General features: G+C 44.2%; 1 protein-coding gene across 1 annotated transcript in view; it reads right to left on the bottom strand.

Moving 5' to 3' along the window:
- LOC138778042 (dnaJ homolog subfamily C member 13-like) overlaps positions 1-7,134 on the bottom strand; it is a gene marked incomplete at its 3' end in the record, with an annotated part of 54,807 nt that extends 47,673 nt beyond the window's left edge. The window contains 1 exon segment of the mRNA XM_069956356.1: positions 7,056-7,134. Within this exon segment, the coding sequence (XP_069812457.1) occupies positions 7,056-7,123 (68 nt within the window).
- Between the last annotated feature and the right edge of the window lie 5,950 nt (positions 7,135-13,084).

Below are 13,084 nucleotides of genomic sequence, written 5' to 3'. Positions count from 1 at the left end.
CAAGCTGCCAGTCATCTGACGCTCCTAGCCTAAGAACCAGGAAGAATAGAAGAAGATGCCGACCCAAGCTCCAGGTATCTACGAAGGGTGGAAAATTTGAAACTGTGTTTGTGGGTGTGTTTCCCACCCCCCTTTCAGCACCACAGTTGTCCTTTAAAGTCCAGGCAGCCATGCAATAACTATGTTAGGGTTATGGCTTTTTAACCTTGTTGAAAATTTTAACTACCAATGTTGTATTTGATAACCTTTTGCCTACATGTTAGTTAAGTTGGAGTTCTTTTTTTATTTTCATTGAAAAACCTCCTGCACCCATTGTAATGTAAAGCAATAAAAATAAATAAATAAATAAATATATATATATTGTCAACAAGGAAAGGATCAATTGTTGTTCAAAACTTGGCTGAAGGAGGAATAGATGTACCCATATCAGGTTAAGGGTGCCTTCACACCTACCGGATCCACAGCGGATCTCACTTCTGCGGATTCAAAGCGAGAACCGCTGCGGATCCAGTATCAATTCAACCCTATGATAGCACATATTCGCAGCGGGATTAACATCCCGCTGTGAATATGTGCTTTAACTCCCTGGTGCCCGCAGGCCAGCCGTCACATCCCCGGCGCATCCCCCCCAACCCGGCCACATCCCCCCCCATCAGCCCACCCCCAGCCCGCATCCCGCCGCCAAGAGCATACAGTACCCGCTCGGCGGCGCGGCTGCATTGAGGCTGCCGGCTCCGGTCCCGTTCAGATCAGCTGAGTGGGACCGGAGCCGGGAGCCTCACTGCAGCCGCACTGCCGAGCAGGTAATGTATGCTCGCGGCGGCGGGCTGGAGATCGGCTGATGGGGGGATGTGGCCGGGATGGAGGATGCGACGGTGGGGCAGCGGGCACCAGGGAGTTAAAGCACATATTCATAGCGGGATGTTAATTCCGCTGCGAATATGTGCTATCATAGGGGTGAATTGATACCGGATCCGCAGCGGTTCTCGCTTCGAATCCGCAGAAGTGAGATCCGCTGTGGATTCGGTAGGTGTGAAGGCACCCCAAAAAGTAATAAACCTATTGTACATCATGGGTCATTGACAAAATATTATTTACCGATGGCAAACCGATATCAGAGCTCAGTTTTCATTCTCTATATGCTCTGGTAAAATGAAACCTTATTTTTTAATTAATTTTCCATCAGCAAATTATACATTTTTGATCCTTAGACAGAAATCTAGGCCAATAAGGGTGAGTTATTGTTGAAATTTTATCGAAAACAGAACATTTCTATTGAAAATGGCATGTGTGAACTCGCCTTATGATTTAACTAAAATTTTGATGCATCAGTTCCTAGCAATAAAGAAAAGAAAAAAAAAAAAACTAACGGCGAAGGGCTAATAAAATAACTGAATCAGCATAATATGCAAGGAGACATTTTAGGGGCATCTTCCTTGGTCTGTGATAAAGGTAATTTATTTTTCTGGAAAAATATGCTTGACTAAGGAAGGGAAAAGCTGACACAGCGCATAGTTGAACAAAGAACAGTTAAGACAACAGGAAAGAATAAGAGGTTTTGTTACAGACTTATCTTCTCCACTGAGGCAAAGAGGATTTGGGATTTGAGCAACAGGCAAAGCAAAGCTAACAAAATCAGTAAGAAGTTAAAAGAGTGGGAAAGAGTATATATATTATGCACTTATCATTTTAAAAGAACAATGAAGCAACTATTTTTACCGGTCCATGCTCCTCCTGCACTTTATTCAGGTTCCCAGCTCAGCAATAACCCGCTCAGCCAATCACAGGCTGCAAGGGGACAGTCAGCCTTACATAGCTTGTGAAGTTGTCATTGGTTGCTATGTGTAATCAGATAGTTTCTGTCTGACAACGTTTTTATAAATTCCCTTCAATATAATTAAACAATAAAGATCTACTGATGTATTAACATGAACTGAAGAACTTAAAGCGTAACTGTCATTTCAGGGTCATTTTTCTGAAAACATTAAATATCAACAGTACAAGCGATTTTAAGAAACTCTGTAATAGGTTTTATGTACTAAAAAGAGTTTCCTTCTGTACTGAAAAAGCAATCTCCCAGCCTCCCCCCTCACATCAAATGAAGCAGGATTTCTGTCTCCATTATGTGGCTATGGAGAGGGGAGGGGCTGTTAGGAGTGACTGAGCACGGAGCAGTCCTGCACAGCACAACACCCTGCAATCTTCTCTCAGTAAGTTCATAGATAAGCACTGACCCAGAATCCTGCGGTTTAGGTGCCCAGACAGTCTACAAACAGCTGACCTTCATGTCACCTCTTCCTGCTCCCTCATCTCCCTCAGCCCCTCCCCCCTTCATAGGCTTACAATGGAGAGAGCAGAGCCCGTCTTCACTGGCTTCTCTGTAATGAAGACGTGTTTGCCTGACAATGCACAGATAAGAAGTCAGGGGGGGAGGCTGGGAGATTGCTTCTTGAGTACAGAAGGAGGCTTTTTTGGCTGATGAAACCTATTACAGAGTTTCTTAAAATCGCTAATACTACTGATTTCTGCAATAAAAAAAAAACATGACAGTTACGCTTTAAAGGAGAATTCTGGCTAAAATTTTTATTATTGTATTGCCCCCCAAAAGCTATACAAAATCACCAATATACACTTATTAGGGGAAATGCTTATAAAATGCTTTTTTCCCTACACTTACTACTGCATTAAAGGGGAAGTCCGGCCAAAATTATTTTTTTGATATGTTATTACTTATGGAAAGTTAGACAAATTTCTAATGTACATTAATTATGGGAAATGCTCATATACTGCTATTTCCCTTAATTTAGTGGATCATGGAGTGTTAGAATTCTCTCAGAAACAGTGATGTCACAACGAAGGGTGTAATTTCTATGGAGTGTCCAGCAGGGGGCGCACTATATATAGACGCCTATGAGTACCATTGACTTCTATATATAGTGCGCCCCTGCTGGACACTCTATTGAATCATTTGATGTGTATGTGAAAATGTTATGTACTGTACGTTTTCATTGAATACATTTATGGAATACTTTGGGGAGCAAGTGTCCTTGCTCTCTAAAGTATCCCATAAATGTATTCAATGAATACATTTGCAGGGCACCGAGCAGGTAGGGAGAGAGTTGTCTGTGCATAGTACCTCCCCCTCCCCAGTCGGTGCTGGGCACATATACACAGCACTACTCCTCCATTATCTGCAGAAAATGGGGAAGTAGTAGCTGTGTTATCCCCATCACATCGCCGCCGCACCGCTGCTCACACAAGGACTGCTCTTCATGCCCCCTCCTCGGCTCACCCTCCTACTCTTAGCTTCCAACTAACTATCCCGCCGCTGACCGCCCCTCTCAGCTCCTACATACCGGCTCTCTGACCGAGAGCCAGTATGTAGGAGCAGAGAGCGGCGGTCAGCGGCGGGATAGTGTGAGGAGCAGCAGCCGGCGGCGGGGAGTGAGCAGCGGGATAGTTAGTTTGAAGCTAAGAGAAGGTGGGGGAGTGGAGGAGGGGGTATGAAGAGCAGTCCTTGTGTGAGCAGCGGCGCGGGCAGCGGCGATGGCGATGTGATGCGCCCCCTGCTGGACACTCCACAGAAATTACACTTTTCGTCGTGACGTCACTGCTTCTGAGAATTCTAACACTCCATGAGCCACCAAATTAAGGGAAATAGCAGTATATGAGCATTTCCCATAATTAATGTACATTAGAAATTTGTCTAACTTTCCATGAGTAATAACATATCAAAAAATAATTTTGGCCGGACTTCCCCTTTAACCTCTTAAGGACGGAGCCAATTTTCATTTTTGCGTTTTTGTTTTTTCCTTCTTGTGTTTAAAAGGCCATAGCACTTGCATTTTTCCACCTAGAGACCCACGTGAGCCCTTATTTTTTGCCTCGCTAATTGTACTTTGCAATGACAGGCTGAATTTTTGCATAAAGTACACTGCAAAACCAGCAAAAAATTCAATGTGTGGGGAAATTGAACAAAAAATACTTAAATACTAAAAAGGGCAGACTAGATGGACCCAGTGGTCTTTTTCTGCCGACAATCTTCTATGTTTCTAAAAACACACATTTTTTTTATTTAGGGGGCTTTTGTTTTAACGCCATTCGCCCTGGGGTTAAACTGACTTGTTATGCATGTTCCTTCTAGTAGAAGTGCACTGATCTCTCATTGAGATCTTTGCTGTATACTTATACAGCAAAGATCAATGAGATCGGCACTCGGATGCTTTCGGCAAGTGCCGAGCTGACACCCGGCCAGAAAAGATGTGTGGACAACGTCCCGGAGGAGCAATCCACCCCACTAGACACCAGGGAAGTGCTGCATCCGGTAATCGGATGCAGCTGTCATCTCTGAACACCTCTTGCGGACGCATGACGTACCGGTACGTCATGCGTCCTTAAGAGGTTAAGGCTTCACTTCCTGGATAAAATGGTGGTGTCACAACCCGACTCCAGAGCTGTGCGGGCTGTGGCTGCTGGAGAGGATGATGGCAGAGGGACACTAAGGGACACAGGGCACTGGAGGGACACAGAGCATCCCTCTGCCATCATCCTCGTGGCATCACCATTTTATCCAGGAAGTGAAGCCTTGATGCAGTAGTAAGCACAGGGAAAAAAGCATTTTATTAGCATTCCCACTAATAAGTGTATATAAGTGATTTGTATAACTTTTGCGGGGCAATACAATACCTTAATAAAAAATTTTGCCGGACTTCTCCTTTAACTACAATAAAGTTAATGAGGGGAGTTTATCAGAGCTTTAAAACAAAACAAAACACGCAAAAAGTTGTAAATTTTTGCGCAACACTCTCAAATGGTTGGTAAATAGAGCAATTGCTCACAAACGTGCAAGTGAATAGCAGCCGCACAAAATAGACCTGTCAATTATTTTGTGCAGCTGCAGAGAACCACGGTCGCAGTGTATATAGGGTGTATAAACTACGACCATGCTTCCATAGACTGCTATTCAATGAGGCAGTGCTATTAAACAACTGTCATTGTTGCACTGTGCAACCACGGCCATTGTTTCACGGACAAATACACTGTGTGAACGTGGCCTTAATTAGAAATTTTTGATAATACCACAACATACAAGCAGCAGGGGGGATATAACTCAAAGGGAGAACAAAACAAAGACCAGAAATTACTGATACTAACAAAATATGTGACAGGAAGAGGGAAGGTAGAAGGGAGGAGACTGTCCCATATTATGCATTAAGGAGCCTCAGGTAAGTTAATGCAGTAATTAAGCCATAGTTGCCAGATCTGCAAAAAAACTTCTCACTGTCAATACTCCAAGCTAGCTAATTCTTCCAGTCTAGCCAGTCGATCACATTTTGCCTCCCACTCTGCAATGCTTGGTGGGGATTGGGACTGCCAGTGCATTAGGATTAAGGGTAGCTTCACACGTACCGTATCGCTGCGTTTTTAACGCTGCGTTTTTGGTGCGATTTTTACATGCGAGTTTTGATTTTCACATGAAAATCATGTGAAAATTAAAACGCGCGTGTAAAAAACGCACCAAAAATGCAGCGATATGGTACGTGTGAAGGCACCCTAAAAGTTTTGCAGCAGTTAATAAATGTGTAACTACCATAGGTTGCCCTAATGGCTGTCTAATAAGGTTGAATGAGGTGCCAGACCCACCATAAGTGAATACAGTGGTACCTTGGTTTAAGAGTGTTTTGGTTTAAGAGATCACAGTTTTTCAAAATTGTGACTTGATGTAAATGCATTGCTTTGGTTTAAGAGCTCCCTGTACTGGGTGGGAGCGGGAGTGGGGGAGAGGCATGGTCTGCATAGCGTAGTCTACAGCACTGTACTCTGACCCAGGAAGTCTCCCTCACCTTCCAAATCATAGCAGATCTAGTTCAGGCTGGGGCTTGCATCAGGGGACATGACTAAGGGGGTTATCCCTCTATACCTGTAACGCCTCTCTCCCCAGACAGAGAGTGCTGCATGTATGTGCCCACATCTGCCCTGCTCACTCCTTCATGCTTCCTGCAGTCTCTGTCAGCCCTTGTGTGCCCCATCCTCTCCATTACTGTACAATAACTTATAATATCACATATTCTGCTGTTTCTGAATGTTTGTCTCTTCTGTTTTACATGTTATTCAGAATAATAGATTATTATTTTTGGAGTGTGGAACCAATTGTCTGCATTTCTATGATTTCTTATGAGAAAATTAGCTTTGGTTTAAGAGTGGATTTAGATTACAAGCACGGTCCCGGAATGAATTATGCTCGTAATCCAAGGCACCGCTGTTTATGTATCCGAAGAATGAGGCAGCACAATAAAAGTATTTTTCAATGTTTTGAAAGCACAGAGACATTTTTGAAAGGTACCATATGTCTCCTTGACCTAACAATTTGTGTAAGACGAGTTGACGTTTCCATCGGTACCATTTGGGGGGGGACATGTGACACCCTGATCATGAGGTGGTATGAATAAAAAACACAATTTAGCAGCAGTTTTTCACCATTTTCTTGCAGAAGGAGGCTGGCTCTTTCTGGCACCAGTTAATTTGAAAGAATTGAATTTTTTCTTTGTGAACAACCCCTTTAACCCCTTGCCGCAGTATGACGTTCCGGAACGTCATGCTTTCCCTGCTTCCCCCAGCAGGGAAAGCATGACGTTCCGGAACGTCATACTGCGGCAAGGGGTTAAAGGGGTTGTTCACAAAGAAAAAATTCAATTCTTTCAAATTAACTGGTGCCAGAAAGAGCCAGATATTTTTAATTTACTTCTATTAAAAAATCTCAAGTCTTCCAGCACTTATCAGATGCTGTATGGAAGTGGTGTATTCTTTCCACCTCTGTCCATGTCAGCAACTGTCCATAACAGAAGCAAATCCCCAAAGAAAACTCTCCTGCTCTCAAGACCAGAAAGAATACACCACTTCCTGCAGGACATACAGCAGATGATAAGAACTGGAAGACTGAGGATTTTTTAATAGAAATAAATTACAAAGATCTGGCACTTTATGGCACCCTTTTAAAGGAACTGCGCTTAATATGGTGTCACTAAATTCTTCAAAACTTTATGAAAGTTACTTACTTGCCCCTCCAGGAATGTTTTGTTGTATAGAAACAGGCTAGGTCCTTGTTCTCTCGAATTATATTCATTTTGCATTGAGGCCTGAAACATAAAGAAATGCACAGCATGTAAATCTTTAATGTGACAAGCGAAACAAAAGAGGTACAAGATGAACACACATAATTTATGAAGAGTGCCACCTTTCTCTTTATGGTTTACCATGCAGAGCTCTGCTTGCAGTAGTGTGCACGCCTAGCATTACAGCTTACTGCAGTTTTGTCTCATTTAAGTGAATGGAACTATTAAAAGAGGAGGGGGAGTCGCTTCACAACGTGCTGCATGATTTGAGCTCCACAAACTTAAGGCCCTATTACACAAAGTGATTATCGGCCATTATGGACGATACTGGCCTTGTGTAATAGAAGACAACGATCAGATTGTTGTCTTTCAACGTCTTTGAACATGTTGAATGACCAACGATAAGGATAGCAGCGATATGCTGTCGTCGCTCCACGTAATAAGAGCAGCGGCAGCAGACTGCCTATCTTCTATGGCAGTGATGGCTAACCTTGACACTTCAGCTGTTGCAAAACTACAATTCCCATGATACCTGGACAGCCAAAGCCATATCTTTGGTTGTCCAGGCTAGGGATGCAGGATGCACCGAAAAATCGATTCTATCATCGATTTTCGGTGCATATTTTCGGTTCGATACCAGGATTTCCTGGTATTCGATACTTTATGTTAAGCTGCGCAGCAGCACGGCTTATCATAGAGTATACAGCAGAAGACATGGTGGGCAACAAGCTGAGTGCCTGCCATGTTCTCTGCGTGTCCCCCTGGTGTCACCTCCTCTGTCCAACCACCCTCCCTCTCTCCACTATAGTGGCGCTAACCTTAAATAGCCGGCACACAGTGATCGCATGTGCCGGCTATTTAACTGTATACATGCCGCTGTCACACTGACAACGGCATTACCCTCCTCCTGAGCCAGCTCCATATGCAGCAGACCCCAGCTACTAACTACTGCGGCCCGCGATCCTGGCTACAGTCATTTATCCTTTTAGTGCAAAGGTCTGAGCAGGGTCGTGGCTGCAGGGGGAGAGTGGAGGACGCAGTCCTTAAGAGGAGACCGGAGGAGAAGGCTGGAGGCGGGGAGAAGATGTGGTCACTACATCTGGCTGCACAGCACTGTGAGAAAGGGGCGACAGGCCGGGGCCTGCAGGACACTCCGGTTGCAAACATCAGCTATATGAGAGGGGTGAAGAGGGTGTTGGCCTGACTCTCACTGAGGGGGGGGGGGGGCTGTAGCCTGCAGGATACCCTGCCACCAAAATCCAGGTCACCCTGCCCTGACAGCAGGAACCTCCCCCATCATTCCCCTGATAGCTGGAGTGTGTGTGTTACATGACTACAGCCCAATCATTCCCCAAATAGCTGGTGTGTGTGTGTGTGTGTGTGTGTTACATGACTACAGCCCCCATCATCCCCCTGATAGCTGGTGTGTGTGTAACATGACTACAGCGCCCATCATTCCCCAGATAGCTGGTGTGTGTTACATGACTACAGCCCCCATCGTCCCCCTGATAGCTGGTGTGTTACATGACTACATTCCCCATCATCCCCCTGATAGCTGAAGTGTTCCATGACTACAATCTCCATCATCCCCCTGACAGCTGGTGTGTGTTACATGACTACAGCCCCCATCATCCCCCTGAAAGCTGGTGTGTGTTACATGACTACAGCCCCTATCCTCCTCCTGACAGCTGAAGTGTTACTGTCCATACTTTCCCGATCACGCACAGTAAACAAAGCAAATGCAGAAACCACAAAATTCAGTACCACACAAAAACATGGTACTAAATATCACGGCGCAAAAAAAAACAAAAAAAAAAACTCACCCCCAGCCATACAGGCTAAAAGATAAAGTGTTAGGAATCAGAAAAAGGCAATTTTTTAAGCCCATTTATTTATTGCAAATGATGTAAACTTTATTTTTAAAGTAATAAAATTAAAGGAACATAGATTGGGTAATCTATGTTCCTTTAAAGTTGGTATTGGTATCGAACTCAAAATTCTGGTATCGAGATGGGAATTGTAGTTTTGCAACAGCTGGGGTGTCAAGTTTAGCCATCACTGTTCTATGGGCTGCCCGGACGATCTAGCGATCACCCAAGCAGCCCCACGCAGCTCCCCCGGCTCTTACCCGCTCGTTGCTGGCGCTAAGATTATCAGCTCGTGTAATAGAAGACAACGATCAGCCGACTTGAACGATGTTGAAAGACAAGCGACTAAGATAGCAACAATCTGCTGCCACAGCCCTGTGAAACAGGAGCGGCGGCAGCAGACCGCTGCTATCCTCTATTGGTTGCAAGGAAGATCTAGCGATCACCAGGGCAGCCCCGCCATGCTCTTAACCGATTGCTGCCAGTGTGTGTAATAGCGCCAGCAGTAAGCAGGGGATGAAGAGCAAGCGATTGCTGACAGCACTCGTTTTCTCCTCTCCATCGCCCTGTGTAATAGAGGCTTAAAGGGGTTGACCAGAGAAAATCTTTTTCTTTCAAATCAACTGGTGTCAGAAGTAATATAGATTTGTAATTTACTTCTATTTAAAAATCTTGAATCTTCCCATACTTATCAGCTGCTGTATGTCATGCAGGAAGTGTTGTTTTATTTTTAGTGACAGTACTCTCTGCTGACATCTCTGTCTGAGACAGAAACTCTCCAGAGTAGGAGAGGTTTTCTATTGGAATCCCCATATAAAACCTCTCCTGCTCTGGACAGTTCCTGTCTCGGCCAGAGATGACAGCAGAGAGGACCGTATCAGACTGAAAATAAAACATATACTGCAGGACATACAGCAGCTGATGAGTATGGGACAACTTGAGATTTTTAAATAAAAGTAAATTACAAATCTATATAACTTTCTGACACCAGTTGATTTGAAAGAAAATGATTTTAGCTGGACAACCCCTTTAAGCGAGCACTGACCTGACAAGTCGCGGTCGCTTGCTCTCCACGTCGCCCCATGTAATAGGGGCTTTACAGTGAGACAAAAAAGGGCAAAGAGAGGGAAAATTGATTATTTTTAGTGTTTTGTAACAATTTCAATGTTCCAGGATAATGGTATAATTTTATGAGATTCTAACATTAGCCTTAGGGAACCTAAGATCTGTGAGTCAGAAGACACAGGACTGCCATGGTCCCTTTGTTCTAGTAATCACTAGGGGTGGGTGGGGGTTACAGAACACAGACAGACATTCACCAAGGGCAGACGCTTTTTAATTAATTTATTATGGCTATTAGGTGATAAACACACATACAGATGAAAAGTTAGTTGGGCACGAAAAATTATAAATCCATCCTTTAAGCTTGTTCACATGGAGAAAAAAAACACAAAAAAAATACATGGTTTTACCTAAGGCCCCATTCACACGTCCGTGTCAGTTTTTACTGTCAGGAAATCCTGATCAGGAGGCCTTAAATGTCATCAGGAAAATATCAGGATTTCCTGACAGTAATCCGTTTTTACCTTCAGGAAACCATCAGGAAAAACCTTCAGGATTTCCTGATGAGAAGAAAAATAGGACATGTATTTCTGCAAACTGGATGGTCACAGCTTGCAGAATTACAACTCCCATCATGCCCGGCTGACAGGTCATGATGGAAGTTGTACTTCTGCAGTCTGTCGTCACCCAGGTTGCAGGACATGATGGGAGTTGTACTTCTGCAACCTGGATGGCCACAGGCTGAAGAAGTACAACTCCCATCATGACTTGTCAGCAAGGCATGGTGGGAGTTGTACTTCTGCAACCTGGATGGCCACAGGCGGGTGATGAGGTCCGGTGCGGTACCTGCAGACAAGGCGGCGGACTAAGAGGCAGCAGGAGGCCAGGGCAGAGGCGGAAGGTGGTCCGGGTGAGTGGAACTCCGGACGCTTTCCTGATGTGCATCAGGAAAGCGTCCGGGGCCCGGGCGCTCCCATAGACTACTATGGGGGCGTCCGGGCCGGATTTCCGGACGAAAATAGGACCGGTTCTAAAAAATCCGGTCCTATTTTCCGGAACGGACACCCTTCCGGAAAATTCCGGAAGGGTGTCCGTGTCCAATGAAAGTCTATGCGTCCGGAATTCCTGATAGGAAATCCGGGTGGTACGTGTGAAGGGGGCCTAAGTCTACCATATCCCAATTAATTCAGTAGAGAAAGTTCAAAAAAACATTCACATTAATTTTATGCAAAAAAAAAGGCAGCATTGCACTTTACAGGGCAGTTCGGAATGAAAGCTCATGCTTTAAATTACTGCTCTTCACATTCAAGATTAAAAGGCCCGATTTATAGCTGCACCCTGAGAAACTTAAATTCAGTCTATCAGCCTGAGTTGTAACTACGTGATCAACACAACCAAAGTGGTCATAAAATTGGTAAGTGGCAAAAACATAATAAACAGAATTTGATAATATCCTTTTGAATCAGTTCCAGAAGTACTCATCATCAATTTCATGCTGCCTGAACCAAAACTCACCGAGCCTGTTCATAGCAGCTTCTCCTCACCCCAACGGCCTTGATAGATCTCATCGTTTGGGTATATCAAAGAAACAATTCTCGGGAGGCAGGTAAAGGCCAGTTGGGTCCACCCCAGTGACTTGTGGCTCAGGCAGCATGAAAGTGACTTTTTGCATGAAGAGTACCTTAAAGGGATACTCCAGTATGAGAAAATTGTATTTAAATTAGACTAACCCAAAGATCTATAACTTTCTAATATAATGTTATTACCAACAGTCCTCACTTCAGTGGCTTTTCACTGCTGACAGGAAATGGAAAATAGGACTACAAAACACTTGTATTAACCCCACAGCTTCTCTTCTCTGTGTCAACGTATCATCTCTGATCTCACAGAAGATTTGGCTGAATCACCCACCCCACCTGTGTGATTGACCATCTCTGACCAGTCTCACCAGCCTTCACCTGAGCAGGCAAGGAGTGACAGAAGCAGCTGCTGCAACTTCACTGATTGTGCAGAAGTCTGCAGTGAAATTAGGACTATGTTCACACATGTTGGAGTGTTATTGCAGTACAGCAGCGTATTCACAAAAATGATGCAGTAACACAATTAAATGGGTTATCCAGCGCTACAAAAACATGGTAACGTTTCCCCCTCTCTTGTCTCCAGATTGGGTGGGGCTTCAAACTCAGTTCCATTGAAGTAAATGGAGCTTAATGGCAAACCACACCTGAGCTGGAGACGAGAGGGGGAAAAGTAGCCATGTTTCCGTAGCGCTGGATAACCCCTTTAAATGATGCTAAGCAGCACAGAGGATCAGAGACGACACTGCCAATCCCACCCGCACACACAAAAAAGAACAAGGCATAGGCTATGTTCCCACACAGTATTTTTGCAACAAAACCAAGAGTGGATTGAACACACAGAAATGCAATGTTTACACACTGATGAAATTTAGTGGATGGCCGCCATTTAATGGCAAATAGATTTCAAAATTATCAGAATGTGAAATCTATCAGGATCAAGGAATAAAGTGTTCAAGGTTTTACAGCCATTTCCCCTAACCTTTTGTATGTTACACATGTCAAAAGTGAAAATCAAACGGGCTCCGATGCAGAGGCCCCTCCAATCATAAGTTATAGATTTGTACCCACTTCCTGGCTGGCCACCCAATCCGAGTCATTACAGGGACTGACTCCTTTCCGTTCAAATCTTTGTATGATATCTCCTGCAGTGAGTTGGTTTGAGTAGGCAGCAGGGGGTGGTCACCCAGACTCATCTTAAAAGTCCAGATATTAGGAAGAGTCCGGCACTCACCAAGTAAATTATGCTTCTTATTGTACTGTAGCAAACATATGGTATCAGTAGATTACAAGGATGCAAACCAATGCTGAAAAAAAAAAAAAAAAGTCCAAGTGCGGACCCATATTTTTTTACGGATCCTCTCATAGAAATCAATAGGATCCGCTATTTTTTACGGATTGTAACCTGTTTGGCATCCATATTTCCGTAAACAAATACGGATGACTCGTAGGTCATAAGAACTGC

This window comes from Dendropsophus ebraccatus, unplaced genomic scaffold (genome assembly GCF_027789765.1).
Source record: "Dendropsophus ebraccatus isolate aDenEbr1 unplaced genomic scaffold, aDenEbr1.pat pat_scaffold_611_ctg1, whole genome shotgun sequence".
NCBI classification, from domain to species: Eukaryota; Metazoa; Chordata; class Amphibia; order Anura; family Hylidae; genus Dendropsophus; species Dendropsophus ebraccatus.
This window is presented reverse-complemented; position numbering and strand designations above follow the sequence as displayed.